Source organism: Equus caballus, chromosome 13 (assembly GCF_041296265.1).
Source record: "Equus caballus isolate H_3958 breed thoroughbred chromosome 13, TB-T2T, whole genome shotgun sequence".
Lineage (NCBI taxonomy): Eukaryota > Metazoa > Chordata > Mammalia > Perissodactyla > Equidae > Equus > Equus caballus.
Genome location: NC_091696.1, coordinates 49647204 through 49669175, shown reverse-complemented (window position 1 = coordinate 49669175; position 21972 = coordinate 49647204). Strand labels below are relative to the sequence as shown.

Genomic DNA, 21972 nt, shown 5'->3' with positions numbered 1-21972 from the left:
CCCGGTTACCTGCCCCCACCGCCGATTGGCTAAGCGGGCGCCCGCCCCGCCCCCGGTCACGAGACTGCGGGCGCCCTGAGACGCGGGTGGCGGCTGCGCGAACCCGCCCGCGCCGGCTCGCCCGAGACGCCGCTGGCACAGCCACCGGCGCTGAGCGCTGGGGCGCGGCGTCCGCTCGTCCCGCCCCTCCTTGGCTCTGATAGGGCGCCCCGCTCCAACCGCACCCATTGATTGGCCGACGGGGCCGTCTGTCCCCGCCGGCGGCCCGAGCGTTCCTTCGGTCCGGGAGGATCCAGCCAGTGGACCCGACCGTGCTGGCGCCGCCGCCGCCCCGGCCCCGGCCCGCTCCTCCCTCGGCCGCCAAGGCATTCATTCACAGTTGTGTTACCAAGAAACGTTTTATTTCGCTTGCAGTAGCTTTTTGTTAATTGCACAAAATCATGTTTTGTTTTTGCCATTTAAACATTATCACACAATCCTATTCTGAAAGACAAATGTTCATTAAAAACAAAGCAAAAATAAAAATTCACAACCTTAATTAACTAGAAGATTTGTCATTGAAAGGGAGTTCAAAGGAAAAAAAAGGAGTGAGGAGGGGCTTTCTTACAAGCTTTTTCACAAGTGTCACATTTTCTCCTTAAAAGGGAAGGATTTCAAAACAAAGGTGAAATAGCTTAAACAGAAATATTCATAAAAAGGAACTTTACAGAATTGTCAACAATATTAAGACAACATTGACTAACCAGTTTCATTACAGCATCTTCCCCACCCCCACCCCCAGTGTCCGGCTAGGACTAGAACAGGCTTTGTGTTTAGACATAAAAGAATTCAAAATCCCAGTGAAATTAACTGTGCCAAAAAACCCACAGGCATCTTCCCTGCCCTCCCCCCACGTCTTCTGAGATCCCCTAACCTGGGTTCTGAGCAGTGTCAGGGGGAGGGGCACACACCAGCGCGGCCACCTCACTATACATCTACCATTATATATTCACTATAAACGCTGACCTTCTGCAAAGTGTGACTTTGGAAAATCCAGCCCATGCAGAGGGAGAGCACCGACATCCTGCAGGCAACTTCTCCTTGTTCTCGTGCCACATTCCAAGCCCCTCTGGTCCCCTATCCAAGGAGAAATGCTAGGGCCTCGGGGATGTCTTAGATCCACCTCTGAGGGTCAGCTAGTTCAGGCTCGGTCAGGCCCAGTTCTCCTCTTCCCTCTCGACAGAGCCTGGGGCCCTGGAAGCACCGAAGACCATGCTGCTGACTGAAGTGAAGACACTCGTTCCTGTTTCAAGAGCTGAGCCTAAGAAATGGTCATCGTTGGTCAGGCTGGGTCTGGGCCAAAGAAGGGACACAGACAGGAAGAAATACTGTCTCCGTGGAAAGAAAAGGGGAAGGGAGGAGAATGGAGAGAGGTGGGCATGCGGGGGACATGTGCAGGGGCAGGCTGGAGAAGGTGGGACTGCTTCGAGGGGAGCCGGGTCAGTGGCTCTTCAGAACCAGGCGAAGAGTCTGTGGCATAACGGAAACAGGAAGGAACCCCACGCCCCTGCCCTCTTCACTCCTCACTGGTGGCCCTCAGGACCCCCTTCCCAAGGGCTGGAATGCAAATCCAAACACTAAAACAGCCTAGTGAGGAGTGAGCTCCCCCTACACCATGCGCGCAAGTCTGATCACAGCCCAGGGCTCCGCAGTGACGGTGGCTTCTGGGACGGGTGCTGAAGAGCAGCAAGGAGAGCAGGCTTCCGTGAGGCTCACCTACGGGCTGACTGCTCTCTCCCTGGAAAGCAGAGCCCTGTGTTCTCTGACTGTGCCAATCTCTTTCCAGTTCACAAAGGCATTTATGGAGAGTTGGTTGCATGTTGGTAGTTTAAACCTGACAATCCTCATCAGCTGGTCACCTGAGGTTGAAGGGCCCACGGGACCCTCCGTTTAGAGGCTGTGCTGGCTCCTCGTGGCCCAGAGGCTCTCTCTGCGGGGGACCCAGTGGGGACGTGGACTTGGCCGCAGCCTCTTCGCTTGGAGGGAAGCAGTGGGAAGGCTTCCAGTTCTCACTGCTGACTCTAGTTGCTCAACTGGAAGGGGTCCGAGAGAAAATAAGCTTGGAAGGAGAAAAACAAAAAGCCAGGCAGCAGTTTCTGGGCAGCTTCTATCCTGGGGCGAGGGCCAGTGGTGTATGTGTGTGTGTGTGTGTGCACGTGTGTGTGAACACACAGCCACCTAGTCCGGGGGCCAGTGCCCAGCTCAAGAGCTTTCCCACAGGCCGATCCTGCTGACACCCCTCCCCTCCCCAGGACCTCCAGGGGAAGAGTGATGCTGTGTGCTGTGCTGATGGCGAGTCTCAAAAGTCTGTATAAAAGGAGATGGAGACAGGAGAACTGGTCCAGAGCTAAGTCCCAGGACCCCAATCCCATGTGAGGAAGAGGGGGTCAGAAGGAAGATAGGGGGCCAGGGAGGGGTGTCAAGGGCTTAGTGTATATAGGCTCGGTACACGGCAGACATGTCGTTGTCAGACTGGTCCAGCGCCTTGGCTCTTTTGTACACCTAGAAGAAAACGAGATGGGCTCAGTCTCTGGCTACAGAAGTGACGTGAAGACATGAATCTGCTTCCTGGAGGCAGTTCTAGATGGGGTTAGGCAGGCCACTTTGGGAGTCCAGGCTGTCTGGTCCCTCCCTGACAGGCCTGACCTTGGGCTGAGTGCCTCAGTTTCTCTGTGCCTCCGCTGCCGCTTCTGGCTATTATGGAGAAGGTAATAGGGTTAGCGGGAGGATGAAATGGAGGGAGAGATGCAAAGTGCCCAGAGGCGGGGCTCAGCAGTGTTAGAGATTATAATCGTGTCCCTTTCTGCTGACAACCCTCCAAGGAGTTCCCATGTTATTCTCTGGGCCGTGCTGTCCTTACTCTTCCTCTGCACGGCTGGCTCCTTCCCAGTCAGTTCAGGGGCCTTTCCCGACCCCCCATCTAAAGCGGCAGCCGCACCCCTTTACCCCACCCCCTTTCTCTCTTTACCGTTCTATTTTATTCGTATTTCTAACCTTCTGAAATTCTTACTTGTTTAAATACTTATGTGCTGATTTGTGCGTCCTCCTGCTAACATGTAAGCCCTGCCAGGAAGGGAACGGACTGCTCCAGGGTGTGCCCAGCACCTGGAACAGTGCTTGGCAATTAACAGCCACCCCAGAGATACCAGGTGAGTATGAAAGAGTGTGAAAAGAACAAGAGAGCCATTGTTCAACAAGGGCAGTGTGGCTTCCAGTCATGCCAAGGACACGCAGCTGAACATGAGGCTCCTCCCACACGGCCCACTGTGTTTTTTTTCTTTTTTAAAACATAGTCCAGTCAGAGCCACCATGACTGAGTATCCATTACCGCTCAGGTGTAGCTGTCAACTCAGAATGAAGGCTAAATAAAGACCTTTTCAGATAAAAGACAACTAATGTGGCCAGCAGACCTGCGTTACAGGAAATGCTAAAGCAAGTTCTTCCGGCTGAAAGGAAACACCAGAGAGAAATGCAATTCTTCACAAAGGGATAGAGAGCACTGGAAACGGTAGATTAGAGAAATAGAAAATTATTTCTCTCTTAATTTCTTTAATACACATATGACTACTTCAGTAAAACATTCCAACCTTCTCTGCTGGCTTTAAAACAAAGGCAGATGTAGCCCACAGGAGCCCGGTACCCCATAGCAGGAGTTCTCAGCCTGTGGTGATGCTGCCCCAGGGCACACACGGTAATGTCTGGAGACAGCGCCCGTCAACCAGGGGGTTGCTGCTGGCCGCTAGCAGGGAGAGGACAGGGATGCTGCTGCACATCCTGCAGTGCACAGGACAGCCCCCACAGCACACGTCAGCATGCCCAGGAGAAGGCCTGCCTTGGAGGGAGAGAGGTACAGGGATCTGGGTTTCACTTGAAGAGGTCCACTATGAACTCTAAGGAGGCCGTGAGGTCAAGGATGCACGCGCACTCCCTGGAGCACAGATAAAAGAAAAACAATGCGTGTTCAATGGTCAACAGATAAAACTGAATCCTAAAAATATTCAGAAAACCCAAAAGAGGACAAAAAGGAGGAACAGGCAGACAAAAGCCAGAGGGGACAAACAGCAATCAAATGATGAAACGATAGCTCCGAATCCGACAACACACTCATAGACTTCAAGACAAAGACCAAATGTCAAGGGACTGGTTAACCTGAGGACCCTGAGCTCTGAGCTCCGAATGGTGCAGAGCCTAAGCTTCACACCATCCAACCGGCCGGAAGGTGCCATGCGCTGCCGAGAAATTAACCAAAAGGGCTGTTTCTAAGCCAACGAAGTCAGGGTGGAGGCAAGTTGAAATCCCCTCATAGAGAAGTGTTGCCAACACGAGCCACACCCAGAACCATTCCGTTAAAGACAGGCTCATTGACAAAAAAATGATAAAATACACGAGGAATTCCACTGCCAAGAGAACCCACAGATGAAACAATCAGGAGGAAGCTGAAACTGTACCACAACCTGAAAGGGTGAAGTCAGTGCTTGGAACTGTTCCGACAGACAGAGAAGGGAGAGAAGGCCTGGAATTCAGGAACCGAAAATTATAAACTATGAAAAGGCAGGTCTGAAAGAGTAGTACTGTGTTTTTTCACTTTTTCTTTGCTGGAACAAGCCACTTGAGACCTATAAGAATTTGACTTGAATGAAAATTTATACCAGCTTATAGCACCGGAAGATACAGCTTCTAAAATAGATGAAGCTATGTGTTCTACAAAATGTAGTTTTTATTGTAAGTCTATGATAAAGACAAATATTGCACAGCTGCTTTTTTTTTTAAGATTACACTTCTATCAGGTTGAGATAAGAAAGTTGAACTTCTAAAAAACTGTTTTCAAAAAGTGCATGTGTAGGTGCTTAAAATACATCGTTCGAAAAAATGTTAGTGACTGAACACTCCAGTTAACAAGCAGATGTTGTCAGAAGAGATAAAGATGCAAGCTCCAATTACAGACAGTCTACGAAAGAAACAAGTTAAATATAAAGATACAGGTTGAAAATAAACGGATGGAAAAAGCTACGCACGAGAACAGTGAGCCGAGAGGCCCAGTGCAGCTGTGTTAAGTTCAGACAGCAGACTTCACGACAAAACATCGAGGGCTATTTCAGAATAATAAAAGAGCAAATTCTTCCAGAAGACATGCAACCATAAACGACGAAGCGTCTAATACAAGAGTTTCAAGGACATTAAGCAAAATGGACAGAATTAAAGGCACAGAGAATCCCACAATTATAGCCGGAGATTTTAACATCCCTCTCTCAGCAACTGCATGAACGAGAGAAAAAGGTCAGTGAAGGTGATCTGAAAAACACCACCGACCATCTCGACCTCACTGATATCTGCTGAACACACCTTCCTCTTGAGTGTACATGGCATGCCCAGCAAGACAGGCCATCTGCTGGGCCACAGAGCAAGTCTGAATAAACTTAGAGTTAAAAACCACACAGGGTGTGTTCTTTGACCACAACAAAGATATATCAGAAATCAATAACCGTAGATATCTAGGAAAACCCCAAATATTTGATAACTTTTGAGCAATCCACAGGTCAAAGAAGTCACAAGGGAAGTACGCATGGCTCAGAAGGAGATGTGTGGCTTTAAGCGCTAAATCAGCGACCTAAGATTCCACCTGTGAGGTTAGACAAAGAGAAGGCAAAGTGAGGAGAGGGCAGGAATGATCACAGAACAAGAGGAGGCTGCGGGGTCCGCACCACTGCCTCCTGCAGTTACCTCATTGGCTGCAGCTGCCATAGGAGTCGGATGGTTGACGGCATCGCCCAGCGCGATGGCTAAGCGGAGATCCTTCTGAATGTATTTCAGGTAGAAATCGGGTTTAAAGTTTCCTTGCAGGATATCTGGGGAGGGAAAGCCACTTATCAGAAGAATTAAAAGGATCCTAAATAAGAAACTACCTACAGTACAATCAGGGCTGGACACCTAGCATTTCTCCCCCCTCAGACACAAGCTGAGACAAATTCCTGTCCTGTATCCCCACACCCCATTGGTCACATCTCTGGACCCCCTCTGACCCAGGGGCATGGACTGACTGGAGAGGGTGCATCTTTCACACCCAATGAGCCGCTGAAGAAGAGACTGTGCTGTGACTGATGCCTGACTCAGCTCCCCAGCTCCAATCAAGAATAAAGGGCAGGGAGAGAGGCCAAAGGCAACTTACTTTGGCACTTCTGGTCCAGGAAGATGCTGGCCAACTGTCCCTGATTGAGGATGTCCAAGAGTGTCTGTTGGGACTGGCCTGTCACTTGGGCCAGGGTGAGCCCCTCAGCGATGGTGGCCATGAAGCTCCCCTGGACCATGTTCACGATCAGCATCATCTTGGCTGCGTTGCCAACCTCACCTGCCCAGGGGAAGGAATCATGGTCCCTTCCCCAGAATCCCACAGGCAGGACTCTCTGCCCACCCTCATCCCTGCTCGGACCCACCTCTGCACCCAGGGAAGGCCCCATTCACCTGCCCCCGACAGAACTGGCTCTGACCCTCTGGCTCTTCCTCCTTCCAGGCACTGACTGTGCAAGTCAAAGGAAACCTTCCCATGGGGCCCAGGCAGAGAGGCCGTGCGGGACTGACGCTGTCATCAGTGCGGTCTAGAGGGGATGTGGCCCACCCAGCCTCCAGGCCTGCAGTGGCCTGACAGGTGGGCAGGCATGTTACCTAGAAAGAAGGAGGTCTTCCCCATTGCCTGGAAGCAGCTGCTGCAGTCCTCATATAAGCCCCTGTCTCCGGCTGCTAAGATCACCAACATCCCATCATTAGACAGCTGCTGATTCCCTGAGACTGGGGCTTCCAGAAAGCGGCCCCCCCTGGACACAATCACCTGGAAAGGAAAGTCACAGCTTCTGGAGGCCTTATCTCTCCCAGGGCTCTTGGGCAGGGAACAAGGAGTGTCCTCAGGTGGGAGCAGGTGGCCCTCCACACCGAGGCCCCAAAGCCGACATCTGTACAAGGTGCTGGACTAACGACACGGGAGGGTCAGCAGACCGTGCTCTGCAGATGCCTGAATCACGTACAGTAAACAGAAGCTGGGGGCTCCTCACAGGCTCCCATTTACTCTGAATTTCTTACCAAGGCCAAAGACTATAATCAAACATGGCCATGCCAATGGCTTGGCTGACCACATCTCCAACAGACACCGCCCTTCCCTGACTTCGGCCACCCTCAGAACACACATGGGCCAGAACTCACAGCCCCGTCCCCTCAGTGGGGCCTGGCAGCTCAGGGAGGAGGCATACTCTGCTAGTACCAACTGTAGACAGCTGCTTAAACCAAAAAGGCCGTGCTGGCAGCCTGGAGCACTCCTCACTCTGAGGCCGGCAGCTACAGGACCTGGTGCCCGGCCCTGCTGGGCAGCACCGCTTCTCTCAGGGCCACTCACACTAGCTGCAGCTTAGGAGGTAGTGAAGATAGGCCAGTCCCAAGGCTACTGGCCTCTCCTCTCCTCTCTGGCTTTGGTCCTAGGTAACCAAGGTGCCCACACTTGGGCACGGTCAGCCTGGGGCTTGGACTCCAAGTGAAAGGATGCTGGAGGGCCAGCCCAAACGAGGCCGCTACCTGGGCCAGCTCGGTGACTGTGTCCGCGTCCACTGTTGACATGTCCACGTAGCACTTCCCGGGGCGGATCCCTTGCAGCACACCACTGGGGCCCAGCACCAGCTGTGGGGACACAAGGGAGAAGCAATAGCCCAGGCTCCCAGCCAGATGCCCCAGAGCCCCTGAGACCTAAGGTCAGAATCCTGTTGCTTTTTTGACTCATTTCCCAATTATGAACTAAATATTAAGGCTGAAATGGGAAGAGCAAGCAAATAATCAAGGGAAAGAAAAGTATTTCTAGCATGTTCCCATTTATTTATCTTTAAAAAGAATATGTTTCTTTTTATTAAAAACCTCCCATTTAAAAGATGGAACCCCAGTATTTATTTTTGGGGCTTCTTTGGATTCACTCGGATTAGACTAGTGACCAGTTAACAGGACTACTGCACTTGTACTGCTAAAACATACAAATGCAGTGATAGCTAAACAGAGAACTTGGCACGTGGACCAAAGGCACACTCAGCCCCAAGCTTCCACCTCAACAAGGATACATGGCTGGTCAGGAACCACTTCAGCACAGACCTGAGGGGCCCCAGCAGTTTTCATTCTTTGTTCTGAATTAAAGGAAGTCTGTATTCAATTTATACAAACACCCTTCACAATGGGAGATGGCCCCCAGATGGGAAATTCAACCCTCCCACATGCAGACACTCACTCGGTGTGCAGGGGAGAAGGGGATGAGGCCAGCCAGCTTTCCTGGCCACAACCTGAGACGCTGAGGGGAGGGAGGGGATCCTTACATCCTTGGCTGCCTTTGGATCCGACACGCAGGCAAAGGTGATGTCACAAGTTGAAACGACTTCAGCGGGGGTTCTTCCTAGGCGGGCCCCCTCCTGGATGAACAAATCACACTGCAAAAGTCACAGATCCTAACGTGAGCTGCGGGCAGAGCAAAACAAACACACCAGCAGGCCAGAGACATGGTGCCCGGTCCTCCTGGTTGGCCTCCTAAGTCAGGAGGCTGAGGCCAGGAGCCGGAGCACCAGAGCTGGTGGTCTGATGTCTTGAGGGAAGTGGATGGGGCCCCTTAAGGACTGTCTTGTGTTTCTGCATACCTGGTGCCTAGAACAATGTTCTGCTTCACAGTAAGCACAAAGCAAGGGTCTGCTGCAGGCTTCCAGTTTGAAGAACAGGATGTGAGCAGTACCTGCGTGCAGCCTTCTGTGGCTGGCCCAGCTGTGGCAGACCCCGCCCAGGGCCCTGAGCTATTGGCACTGTGCTGGGGAGGCGGAGCTGGGGCTGGGAGGCTGCCGATCCTCCTCACGTGTCTCTGGGGGTCTAAAAGCACCAGCTTTTCTTTTCGGAGGATTAAAATCACCCAGAACATCTCATAATAAAACACATCATTAATATTTTGGTGTATTTCCTTTTTCAAAAGGCATTTGAAAAAGTAATTAGAATAATTTGAACATACAATTTTGTACCCGATTTTTAATACTTTGTATGACTTACATTTATCCATACTGTAGTCTTTCATAATTATCGTTTATAATGGATGGCTGCAGAATATTCCATCAAGAGATTCACCTGAATTTACCTAACAGCTCCCTTGCAGTTCAAATCCGGACTCCTTTTAATTATGACTCCAACAAATCATCTGCTCTATGTTTTGAATTTAGGCCTCCGTAAGTAGAATAAAACAGGCTCCAAATGGTTAAGTTCTTAACAAACGTAGACAAATGGCTTTCCAATGGGGCGGTGTCAATTTATAATGATCACCAGCAACGTCTCAAATCACCAGGACTGGGTACATCACTTAAAAACAACAAAGCACCCTGGGGCAGGCCTGGTGGCACAGTGGCCAAGTATGCGCACTCCACTTTGGCGGCCCGGGGTTCACCTGTTTGGATCCCGGGCGCGGGCCTAGCCCACTAGTCAATCTATGCTGTGGCGGCATTCCACGTAAAATAGAGGAAGATGGGCACAGATTTTAGCTCAGTGACAATTCTCTTCAAGCAAAAAGAGGGAGATTAGCAACAGATGTTAGCTCAGGGCCAATCTTCTTCAAAAAAACCAATCAAGCATCCATAAATACATTAAAATTTTGTTCTACCTGATGATTTAACCAGCCCAAACTGGCAAATTTCGTTTGATATATTTTGATTACTCCTGATTACTGAACTTTTTAAATACCTTTGTTAATTGTTTCCTCTTTTGTGAACTTTTTATTTATCAAACTGTGTTTAATAAAATCAACATATTACCCTTTTCCTATCATATTTCCTTTAAGCACTTTTAGTTGGCATACTTTTAATTTTGTTTATTTTTTTTGTTGTGAGAGTATTTTCAAAAACTCTTTTGCTTTAGTGATTTTTTTTTTCTGCTTTTTCTCCCCCAGTCTCCCCAGCACATAGTTGTATATTTTAGTTGTGGCAAGTGGGATGCCACCTCAACGTGGCCTGACGAGCAGTGCCATGTCCGCGGCCAGGATCCGAACTGGTAAAACCCCGTGCGACCAAAATGAAGTCTGTGAACTTAATCACTCAGCCATGGGGCCAGCCCCTCTTTAGTGATTTTGATTGCTTCTAGGCTTGAAAAATCTGTTAATATTTAAAATTTATTGTCTTTTGGTTTTTCCTTTTGAAAAAAAATAATTCAGTAATCTATTTGCAATATATTTTGGTATGTGGTAGGAAATGATAGGTATTTCCCCAAATTTCTAAGCAGTTGTCTCGAACATAATTATGACTGACCCTCTTTCTATGTCACTGGTTGCAGCAAGCCACCTCTATCAGAGAAGTCTCAGGCGGTCTGGTCTACCTGCTGAGGCTGCGTCTTGACTGCAGTACACGCCCACGTCGGCCTTTTAGTATGTGGCATTATAGCATGTTTTAACCTTTGCTTGGGAGAGATCTCCTCATTACTCTCTCTTTCCTGAGAGTTTAAGATGTTTCCTCTATTATTCTTGAAGAAGCAGAGTATCATTTTATCAAGATCTATCAAAAAAATTCCACAGGGCTTGTGGTAAGGATTAAATGGCTTTTTAAAGCCATTTACTATGTAATTCGTGCCAGGCACGGTGCTGAGTACTTCATCTCATTTCATCTTTACACCCCATGAAGCAGGGGCGCTTTCTGCTGTCATCACTTGACAGACGAAGACTCCGAGGCCCAGCAAGACAAACCGTCTTGCTCAAGAGGGTGAGCAGCAGAGCTGTGACCTGGATTTAGGTCTGTCTGATCCCAAACCCAAGTCTGGAAGTGCCTTGCTCTTCTGCCTTCTCATAAACTAACGTGGAAAGCAGGACAACCAGAGGCACTTCTGTCAAAGGGGAATGTAACCATAATGCAAACTCTGATTCTCTCAGTGTCCTGCAAGTGCACACATCTACATTTCCTGGTAACCCTAGCCTTGAATCACAAAACCTCCTGCTGACAGGGGCTCTGAGCTCTCATTCCTAGTTTAGGTCCCCAAAGTGTCTCCCACTGCCCAGCACCTGAAGCGCAAACCCCTTCGCACGGCCTCAGCGTCCTTTTCCGCAGGCCGCTGCAACTCTCTAGCCAGTTCCTTGTTATTCTTAAAAAGGACTTTCTTTCAGCAAAGTGAATTTTTCCTTTGCCTAGAATGTTTTTGTTAATTCAAATCCTTCAGCTCGGCCACCTCCTTCAGTGATCACACCTCCTTCTTCAGCTCTCACTTTGCTGCACACATGGAGATGCTCACTCAGGCATTTCACAAACATGCGCTCAGCCACACCTTGTTCCTCAAGAGGCTACCCCTTTTCAGTCTCACTTCCTTTGTTCCTGGCAACTGCAATGCTTTTGTTTTCTGGTACTCTGATTATGGTTCTTCACCTTTTCTTGGATGATAACTTGATGGAAGCCACGTCCTCTCTCCATCACAAGAGGTGCACATTCATAGACTTGGAATTCCATTTGTGGGCACACACAGACCCTTGAAGCCATGGACCACCGCCTTAGGTTGAGAACTTCTAAACCTGTCCTATCCAACATGGCAGCCCCTAGCCACAGGAGATTATTTAAGTGAAATGAAATTAAAAATTCTTTAGTCGTACTAGCCAGGTTCAAGTGTTCAAAAGCCCCATGTGGCTGGGGGCTACCACACTGGACAGTGTAGATATAGAACATCTCCACCAATACGGAATGCTCTGCTGCACAGCGCTGTTCCCAATCCAAGGGACAGAGTACAGTGCAGCCATCAAAAGGGATGAAGCAGATCTATCTACATGCACTTCATTATCAATGAATTCATAACATATATGCACACATGGATTTGCATGTGCATGGAAAAAAGGAGAGAAAGAGAAAGGGTCTTTTCAAATGTTTAGTTTTCATAACAACACCCTGAGCTTATATATTTACACCTCTACCTGCCTGAACTAAGAGCTTGGCTTCTCCAACTCTGCCGCATGCAGAATGCCGAGCGGAGACAACAGGAAGAGGTTCCTACCCTCAGTTACCCCAGCTCCAAGGGTCAAGGCTCTGTCCTACCCCGCCTGACAAGCACCATCCGTGAATGCTTACTTTCTCTGCAGTCCGGTTCCAGACAGTCACCGTGTGACCCATTTTCAGCAAGTTGGAGACGATGCCACTTCCCATGAGGCCAAGGCCCAAAAATCCTATCCTGAAAGAGAGAGAGATTGATTAGTTTGGGGCAGAGTGGGTGGGACAGGGGAGGTGTCCTGAATGCAGTAGAGGCTCTGCTTCCTTGCAAACCTGTGGGTGGCACCTCAGACCAGCAGGAGCACCACCTGGCGGTGTGATGACACTACGACTGCAGAGTGAGTGGGAGAGCAGGTGGAGTGTGCCTTTTCTCATTATGCCACGGTTTAAAAGTGTCCCTAGATTGAAATGGGCATTTCTCAACCCTCGACTACTACAGAAAGAAGTAAGACTTATACGATTTAGGGCAAGTCTTCCAAACTGCTTCCTTGCTGCTTTGATGAGGGTCTGATCTTACAACTCCATGACAGTGAGAAGGCAGACACGTGTCTTCGGCTCTTGCAAGGGTTTCCTGATCAGCTACCTTGAGTGCTAGGCCTTGAGATGCCACTTTAAAGCACATCAGGATCTGTGACGAGCAACTGAAGAAACATGTGCAGAGCCAGTCACCTTGCTCAGCCACAGGAGTCAGGATCAGAGCGGGCAGTCCCCTCTCCCGGCTCTACCCGCTCCACCACCTTTGCATTCTTTCTGCCGTCAGCAGAGACAGGCTCTGCGCCTCTTCTTCAAGCTCACCGCAGCTCTGGAGCACGTGAACTCTCCCCATCACTGCTCTCCACTGGCCTGTCCTTCTCCGCTCTCCACCTCGCCCTTCTAACTGCAGGCCCATGAGGAGCCTTCCCTGGCTAACGTGCTCTGACAGGGGCCAGCCGGGTGGCGCCAGCTGTTGAGTTCTCACATTCCACTTCGGTGGCCCGGGGTTCGCTGGTTCAGATCCCAGGTGTGGACCTACGCATTGCCTGTCAAGCCATGCTGTGGCAGGCATCCCACATATAAGGGAGAGGAAGATGGGCACGCAGGTTAGCTCAGGGCCAGTCTTCCCCAGCTAAAAGACGAGGATTGGCAGCAGATGTTAGCTCAGGGCTAATATTCCTCAAAAAAAAAAAAAGTACTCCAACAGACAGTACATTTCTGCTTAACTTCACTTCCTACAGCCTGCTCCTTCCTGCAACCCCCAGGGCTTGGGGGCTATTAGCTAGCACTGCTATTTCTACATGCTTTTACAGATGATTTTATCTTACCCAAAGGCCTTTTCTTGGTTCCTGCACTTCCTTCTCTCCCCTTGCATGTGACATGGCTAAACAATGCCTCTTTCTTCATTTCTTATTATACCCTGTTCCAGTTTTCCACTCAGTTTTCTCCCAGCTCTAGATGTTGTCTGCAGCTTCTCCACTTTGACCCGCGTTATCTTTGCAGTATCTTCAGTCTCCTGGGAGCCACACCTGCAGTCACTTTTGCACACTGGCTCTTGTACAGAGGTTTCCCTCATCGCTGCCGGAATTCTCACACTCTTGGTCCCAGCTTGCTCTAGGTCATTCGAAGTAAACGTTGAAAGTGGCTCACCTTCCTCACCAAATGGCATCCTTGCCCACTAAGCTTCAAGCTGAAGCTTTACAAGGACATCTTCTGTTACTCTCAGCTATCTGAGTAGTGCAAGCTTTCCCATGATTCTAAATCATGAAAGACCAATTCTCTTTCCTTTTCTTGGTGTTCTAGGACACCCAAGCAGACCTGGGGATAAAGCTTCTGGATTTTTAACATGGCAACTGATAGTCCCTCAAGGTATCCTTGAGACGAGATGGAGAACATGGACAAAGTGGACTGGGTACAACGCAGCTAGTTCACTCTGCAGTTGGCTTCACACTCCTGTTAAAAACGGTTTGACTAACCACACATCTATGGACAGCTAATCTTTGACAAAGGAGCTGAGGGCCTACAATGGAGGAAAGAAAGTCTCTTCAACAAATGGTGCTGGGAAAACTGGACAGCCACATGTAAAAGAATGAAAATCAACCATTCTTTTTCACCATTTACTAAAATAAACTCAAAATGGATCAAAGACCTAAAGATTAGGCCTGAAACAATAAGTCTTCTAGAAGAGAATATCGGCAGCACACTCTTTGACAGCAGCTTCAAAAGAATTTTTTCGGACACCGTAACCCCTCACATGAGGCAAACAATAGAAAGAATAAACAAATGGGACTTCAGCAGGCTAAAGAGCTTCTTCAAGGCAAGGGAAAACAGGATTGAAACAAAAAAACAGCCCACTAATTGGGAAAAAATATTCACAAGTTATTTATCTGACAAAGGGTTAATCTCCATAATATACAAAGAACTCACACAACTCAACAATAAAAAATCAAATAACCCAATTACAAAATGGGCAGGGGACATGAACAGACATTTCTCCAAAGAAGATATACGGATGGCCAATAGACACATGAAAAGGTGCTCATCATCACTAATCATCAGGGAAATGCAAATCAAAACTACACTAAGATATCACCTTACACCTGTTAGAATGGCAAAAATATCCAAAACCAAGAGTGACAAATGTTGGAGAGGCTGTGGAGAAAAGGGAACCCTCATACACTGTTGGTGGGAATGCAAACTGGTGCAGCCACTATGGAAAACAGTATGGAGATTCCTCAAAAAGTTACGAATAGAAATACCTTATGACCCAGCCATCCCACTACTGGGTATCTATCCTAAGAACCTGAAATCAGCAATTTCAGAAGCTCTATGCACCCCTATCTTCATTGCAGCATTATTCACAATAGCCAAGTCATGGAACCAACCTAAGTGCCCAGCAAGTGATGATTGGATAAAGAAGTTGTGGTATATATATACAATGGAATACTACTCAGCCATAAAAAAGGACAAAGTCCTCCCATTCACAATAACATGGATAGACCTTGAGAGTATTATGTTGAGTGAAATAAGCCAGACAGAGAAAGACGAACTCGGTATGACTCCACTTATAGGTGGTAGTTAACGTATGGACAAAGAGAACTGATCGGTGGTTGCCAGGGGAAAGGGGGGTGGGGGCAGGGCACTAGGGGTGAAGTGGTGTAACTACAACATGACTAATAATAATGTACAACTGTAATTTCACAAGGATGTTAACTTTTATAACCTGAATAAAAAAAAATAAATTATAAAAAAAAAAAACCAAAAAAAAAAAAAACGGTTTGACTAAGAGGGCAATAAAAGCCTGGGGTGAAAGCTTTGGGACTCTGTCCTCAGGCCTGCCCTAGTCTTTTTCTTTTTTAGACCAACACAATCCTCATTAACTTAATGGGTGACATCTCCTTTTTTATTAGCACATAACAGGCCTGTATCTCCTCCTCTTTACAACGAGAAGTTCACCCAAAATAACTGGTAGAATCAGCCATTTCAACATTACAAAAAATTATGACTAAAATAAACGATGCACTGTTTTTCGTCTGAGAAAGAATCGTATGGAAGACACAACGGGAACTGAGACTGGGGCAACTTGCTCAGGAGAATGCTCCATCTTAGCAAAGAACCCTTTTCATCAACAAAACTCTGTAAACACAACTGGCCGACAGAGCAAGGGCAAAGGCAAGTGTGGGCGCAAGCAAAGGTCTGGGGACCACACTCGAGCCTTTCTGACCTGCCTGGGCAGGGCAGGGAGCAGCAGGCAGGTGCATGGGAAGGACCAGGAGGCAACAGCATGGAGAGCAGGGGAAGGCAGGATGATGGGCTTTACTCCAAACACTCCCCCCACCCCACCCCACCCCCTACAATTTCAGGGTTTTCACCACAGTTCTACTAACCCAGTGGTTCTCAAAGAGTGGTCTCCCGACTAAGCAGCAGCAGCAGGAGTATAGCGGGAGCATTCTGTCCAAAATGCAAATTCCTGGGCTCCACCCTAGACCCGCCAATGAGAAGTCCTGGGGGTGGGACCCAGCAATCAGTGTTTACAAGCAGCCCTCCAGGTGATTCTGGGACACAAGAAAGTCTGAGGACCACCGAACAGAGTGTTCTCTGCTCAGAGACTCACCAGTGAGCTACAAAGCCAGCCCCACCGTACACTTACAGCACGGATTCTGCCGCCGGTAGGTCAGTTTACTCCCAAATCATTATCAGTAAGAATGACAACTCTCCCCACACCTTTCCATTCAGTCCCAACAACAGCTGGGACAGACCCCTTAAAGAGTGCCCTTGGGGTCCCCCCATCCCAGCAGAACCAGAGCCCCAGGAAGCCTTTCCATCCAAGGTCCTACTTTTTGTCTGTGGGTGTGATGCTGCCGTTCACGGCCGTGCTGTCCGCGGCCTGGATGGAGGTGGAGCCAGTCTCCTGGGGAAAGGAAGCACAAGTCCTCAGGTGAGTCCGCCTGTGGCAAGGCCCCCAGGGAAAGAGAAAAGCGGGGAGGCGTGCAACCTACATACCTCTTCACATATTTTCAACTTCTTTGTGATTGCCTGGTAACAGACAGCTGGCTAATAAAGGAGGAGGAAAAAAGACCGCTTATTAAACTGAACGCTTAATCGATCTTCGTTGTAACTTCCCTAAAAGCTTAGGCCTAAAGTGGGATGTTAACATCAAAAACTTATTTGGTGTCCAATGTTATGAACCCCAAATGACCCACTAGAAAGTTAACACACATTACCTCATTCAATTCCTCATGCAACTCTGCAAGGTTCTTTTGCTGTTGATGACACAGACTCAGAGGCCTTAAGTAGTGTGCCCAGAATTAGAGAGCTGGTCAGCGTAATGGGGCTCGGAACCCAGGTCTGTCCACTCCAGAGCCACACCCTATCAACAGACCCTCTGGAGGCTCAGCCTAACCCATAGCCTTGTAGACAGTTCGGGAAACTTTCCTTCCACATCCTAAGGGCTCACAGGGACTGTGTCAACCAGCAAGCCTGATACTGTGTCCACTGGCACACGGGCCATCTCGCGGGTGCTGAGAGGCCTTGAGATTCCGTTTTGGCACTAGACTCTGAAGGTGACCATCAAAGTCTCAACCACACAGCTGCTGAGTTTTCAAAGCTTGTTTGTTTCTTTCTTTGTAATCTTAACAATGCCTCACGAGTGGGCCTCTCCGTGACTGTCTCACTCGTTGCCCTGGGCAGTGCTACAGGCAGAGCCCAACTTTTCAGACCGGGAGGGTGAGGCTCCAAGGGAGCAGCACTCTCCCCTCAGGCCAGCCCCTGGACAAAGACAAAGAACAACTCACCTTCTCTGTCTGGCTGAGCAGGAAGTGATGGAAATGAGGGTCTGCATCTTTAACAGGCTGAAACCAGAAAATGATTAAATCAAACAAGTTATCTTCCACCAAAGGTCACTTCCTTCTGTCTGGTAAGTGGACTCTTCTCTGGCTGAAACACCCGTGGGAGCTGGTCTCGATTTTAGAACTGCCTGCAAACTCTTCTTGCAGTGTTGGTCTATGCCTTTTAAAAACGACTCCTGTTCCAGCTAGAGAAAAACTGGCTTCAAGTGGGAAAGAACACATGTTTCTGCCAGGTTGGTACACAAATTATTCCAGTAACACTGTGGGAAAATACTTAAAAGGCACACTAGTATTTTTAAAAGCCAGCCTTCACCAGTCACTTCAGATAACCCAGAAGACAAAGCCAAAACAATTCCCAGGACTCTTTTCCAATTTTAGTTTTGGCTTACTTGTGTCTGGTGCCAGACCCTTGAGTGTCTCATCCCACTGAGGATTGATATTAACAGAAATAAAGTGTTAATGACTGAAGAACTTTTCACAAGGAGGCCCAGTAACAGGGGAACAATGCATCCACACCGAGGATAAAATAATGTGCAGCTACAAAACGTCAAGGTTGAATACACAGACAGTCAAAGGGCGTTTATAAAGCGTCGAGTGAAAAACACTTGTGGAATGACCTCACTTTTGCGGAAAAAACCCTACTCCCAACAATAAAACCTACTCATGGGTATATAATCACATAAACGATGGGTCGCTGTACCAGCAGGTCTGGAGTAAGTTACAGCCAGCTTAACAATGAGCACCCCCGAGGGTGGAGACTTGTACTTTCTACCTCATACAGACCTCTTACTGTTTTGCAATAAAAAAAGGCTCACACACAAGAAAAGGTGGAAAAGGAAAAGCACACACAGTCGGGCCGGGGAAGCAGCTCTGAGGCGCCTTACCTCGCTCACAGTCGGCTGCCATTTAAACGCGGCCATGGGTCCGGCCATCACCCCCTTCACGGTACTAGACTCGGGGATGGTGAGATCCTACGGAGGGAAAGGCAGACGGTCAAGACATGGAGGCCATCTCAGTGGCAGGTGTCTTCCTGCCCCAAATCAGAGAGCACCTCTTCGCTGCTCTGCTTCGTCTAGTCACATTCGACCCCAAACTAAAGCCCCAGCAGCTCCACGGTCCTAGCATCAATCCAAGCCCAAGTGCCCAGGCCCGGCTCCGATGACCGTCCATCGGGAGAGACAGGGCGAGTTCTCGTCATCACAGACGGAGAGTCTTTCTTCTCTTGTTCTCGAAAGAATGCGTGCTTGTGCCTACACTTCACAAGGGTGGCGGCAACTGGAAAGCCCAACTACAGTGTGTGGTGTTGTCAGCAGGCCACAGAGGAAATTCCTTACGGCGAATAATGAACATGAAGAAAACGGTACTTGTTTCAGAAGGAATCCACCATATCTCAAACAAACTAAGCAAGCCACATGGTGCTGATGAGGAAATCTGCCCGACATTTTACAGCTACTAAGTGACAAATCCAGAATGTGAACTCAGGGCAGTCAGGAGCCAAGGGCCCCACTCTCCCCAGACTGACGCAAGGAGAGGACCCGTGGGATGGGGGCTGCTCCTCTTCATCCACGGCCTGGCCCACACCCTCCTGGGCAAAGGGGCTGCCCGAGCTTTGTAACCGGTCTGCTCTCATCTCCTCCACTGACTGTACCTCGTACTCCTTTTCCCCACTTGCCATCTTGCAGCCACGGCGGCCCTCCTGCCATTTCCACTTGGATGTCTAACAGGATCTTGACACGGCCCCCTGACCTCCTGATTTCCCCTGCCCAAACGGTTCCTTCTGCAGTCTTCTCAGTCTTAGAAAACAGCAACTGCATTCTGCCATGCCAAGATCTTTGGAGTCCTTCTTGATTCGACCCTCCCCTCCCCTCTAATCCATGGCAACAAGTACAGCTTTACAGTGGGGAATCTGCAACTCCTTCTCACCACCCCGACCACTAACCCCCAAACTCAGGCCGCTATCGCCTGTCACTTGGACTGCTGCAAAATGAATCTCCTTTTTTGGCTCTGGACCCCTACAGTCTAGTCTGTACGCAGCTGCCGAAGTGAAGCATGTCACTTCTCTGCTAAAACTGGCTTTCCGTCTCACACAGTACAGCTAACGCCTTTATTACTGTGGCCTACAGGACCCTACTTGTTAGCAACCGCCACTCCCTGCTGATCTCCCCCTCACCACTCTCCAGCTCACTAGCACCTCCTTGGCCCTCCACCCCCATCCCCCCAACACAACAAGCAGGCACCTGCGTCAGTCTTGCGCTGCTGGGAGCGCTCTTTCAACAGTTATCTTACTTGGCTCACATGCTCACTTCGGGTCTCCGTTGAAATGGCACCTTATCAGGGTGCTTTCCTTGATCTCCTTATAACTTCCCCTATTAGAACGTGATGCCGACGATGACTGTAACGACAGCAAACACTTGCACAGGGCTTACTGTGTGCCAGACATTACTATAAGCACTATTTTCTATGTGTGTTCCCATGTAATCCTCGCAACCTCATGATATAGAACTATCATCATCCTCATTTTACAGAGGAGAAAACTGAGGCACAGGTAGCTTAAGCAGCCTTGCTTAAGGTCACTGAGCTAGTAATCAGCATGGTAGATGAAATTTAAACCCAGGGAACTTGGCTTCAGGGTCTACATTATCATAAGCAAACTCTATAAGAGCAAGATGTTTGCCAATTTTGTTTACTCTACATCCCATGCTGGGAACCGTGCCTGGCACACAGTTGGTGTTCAATAGTTATTGAAGAATTGAACACGAAAGCGGCCACGCCTATCTTTCATGCTGCTTTATCTCTAGACACCTGGCCTACAGTGGAGCTACTCAGTCAACATCTGTTGAATAAAGAGGTCTGAGGGAAAAAAGAGGCCTAAGTGCAGTACCGCTCAAAAGAATTTTCTGCCATGACAGACATGTTCCATATCTGTGTTGTCTAATACTGTAGTCACTAGTCACATGTCACCATGGAGCACCTGCTACACGGCTAGTGTAACTGAGAAACTGAATTTTAAGTTGTATTTAATTTAATTTAAATGGTATGGGGCCAGCCCGGTGGTGCAGCGGTTAAGTTCGCACGTTCCGCTTCTTGGCAGCCTGGGGTTCGCCGGTTTGGATCCTGGGTGCGGACATGGCACTGCTTGGCACGCCATGCTGTGGTAGGCGTCCCACATATAAAGTAGAGGAAGATGAGCACGGATCTTAGCTCACAGCCAGGCTTCCTCAGCAAAAAGAGGAGGACTGGCAGTAGTTAGCTCAGGGCTAGTCTTCCTAAAATAAATAAATAAATAAATAAATAAATGGTCACCAGTGCTAGGGGCAGCACAGCTCTAGTGACTTGCCTACAGCAATGACGACAGAATGAGGGTGAGGCAGAGATCACAGCTCTCCGTCGCTCTCTGCACTAGCCTGGGATTTCAGGGGAGCCCCAGGACTGACAGCTCCATTCTGTCAGTGGGTTTGTGCCCAGAGTTGCAGTGCTCAGCTCAGGACTCGGAGATAAGAGCCCCAGGAGAGGGTGAGATTGCATCTCTCAGCACGGCTCTTGCACCAAAGTCCAGACACAAACCCAGCCTTTGCCTGTATGTAATGAAAACCTCCGCCATCAAGGTCAGCCTTTTCCACTAATCCTCAGGGGACAGGGATTATGGCCCCAAACGGCAATCATCTGGGGCTTTGCCCAGTTATCAGCCTAGGCTACTGCTCTGTTTCAGAGAGGAGCTTGCCGCTCAAATGACAATTACTATAGCAACACACACACTCTTCGTAGACCACAGGATATATCAGGTCATGAAATGCACCAAAATTCCAAGCCAGCCACCGATTCCCTACACCCCTAAAGGCACTTAATTATGGCCAGTGTCTGAAGTGAACCTGCACTGCTGGCCAAGCTCCTTCCTCTCCTGATGACAAATCCTTCAGGAGAGGCCAGGCCAAGCACGGAGACTAGGTGGACAGGATCCCGCTAAGGATCTGTCAACAGCAGGCAGAACTCCTGGGTGGATACCTGGCTCTGAGAACAGCAGCAGAAATGTTACTACCCTCCAATTAATAATTCAGACCCAAGGGCAAAGTTTTGACTCGGAGCTTGTGAGAAGAGTCCCCAGCAGTAAGGCAGGAAGCAGCCTCTGGGACTGCACTAAAACAACCACGCTCTCCCTGCACAACGGCTACTGCTGACAAACAACAAACCGACGCAGTGTGTCACACACACTGTCCTAAGTGCTTTGCTTGTGTTAGTTATTTAATTCTCCCAAAAAACGAAGAGGCAGGGACCCTTATTATTCCCAATGATCAGATGAGGAAACTGAGGCAGAGGTAGCTGGCCAAGGTCTTGCAGCTGTAGCAAGTCCTGGAGTCAGAATTCCAACTCAAGGCCTCTCCCAACCTCTCCTTTGTACATACTTCTCTATATCCAAAAAGAAGTCCTTTCTCTCCAAGGTGAGCACAGGAGTTGGCAAAATCCATGGCTTAAGATACCAGACCATATGTATTTGGAAAATATTATAAACTTGATAGCTCAGATTATTCTGGATCCCCAGGAAATGAATTCAATTGGACCAAATTAGATCATACTGCCTGGAAAGTTCTTCATGTGCTGCAGCTGGCAGTTTTCTG

At 48.9% G+C, this 21972-nt stretch overlaps 1 protein-coding gene across 10 annotated transcripts in view; it reads right to left on the bottom strand.

The window, feature by feature from the left end:
- Window positions 1–379: 379 nt before the first annotated feature.
- GLYR1 (glyoxylate reductase 1 homolog) overlaps window positions 380–21972 on the bottom strand; it is a 35024-nt gene continuing 13431 nt past the window's right edge. For 3 of the 10 annotated variants that reach the window (XM_023616369.2, XM_023616373.2, XM_070232275.1), the window contains 11 exons: window positions 18244–18330; window positions 17306–17362; window positions 16515–16565; window positions 16349–16422; window positions 12120–12219; window positions 8376–8468; window positions 7597–7698; window positions 6700–6862; window positions 6206–6385; window positions 5761–5885; window positions 380–2541 (listed from right to left, as the gene is read on the bottom strand). In XM_023616369.2, coding sequence (XP_023472137.1) covers window positions 2467–2541; window positions 5761–5885; window positions 6206–6385; window positions 6700–6862; window positions 7597–7698; window positions 8376–8468; window positions 12120–12219; window positions 16349–16422; window positions 16515–16565; window positions 17306–17362; window positions 18244–18330 — 1107 coding nt within the window. In that variant the 3' untranslated portion in view covers window positions 380–2466. Of the gene's footprint in view, window positions 2542–5760; window positions 5886–6205; window positions 6386–6498; window positions 6863–7596; window positions 7699–8375; window positions 8487–12119; window positions 12220–16348; window positions 16423–16514; window positions 16566–17305; window positions 17363–18243; window positions 18331–21972 lie in introns of all 10 variants that reach the window. The other 7 variants (XM_023616367.2, XM_023616372.2, XM_070232274.1 and 4 more) reach the window with 5 other exon arrangements.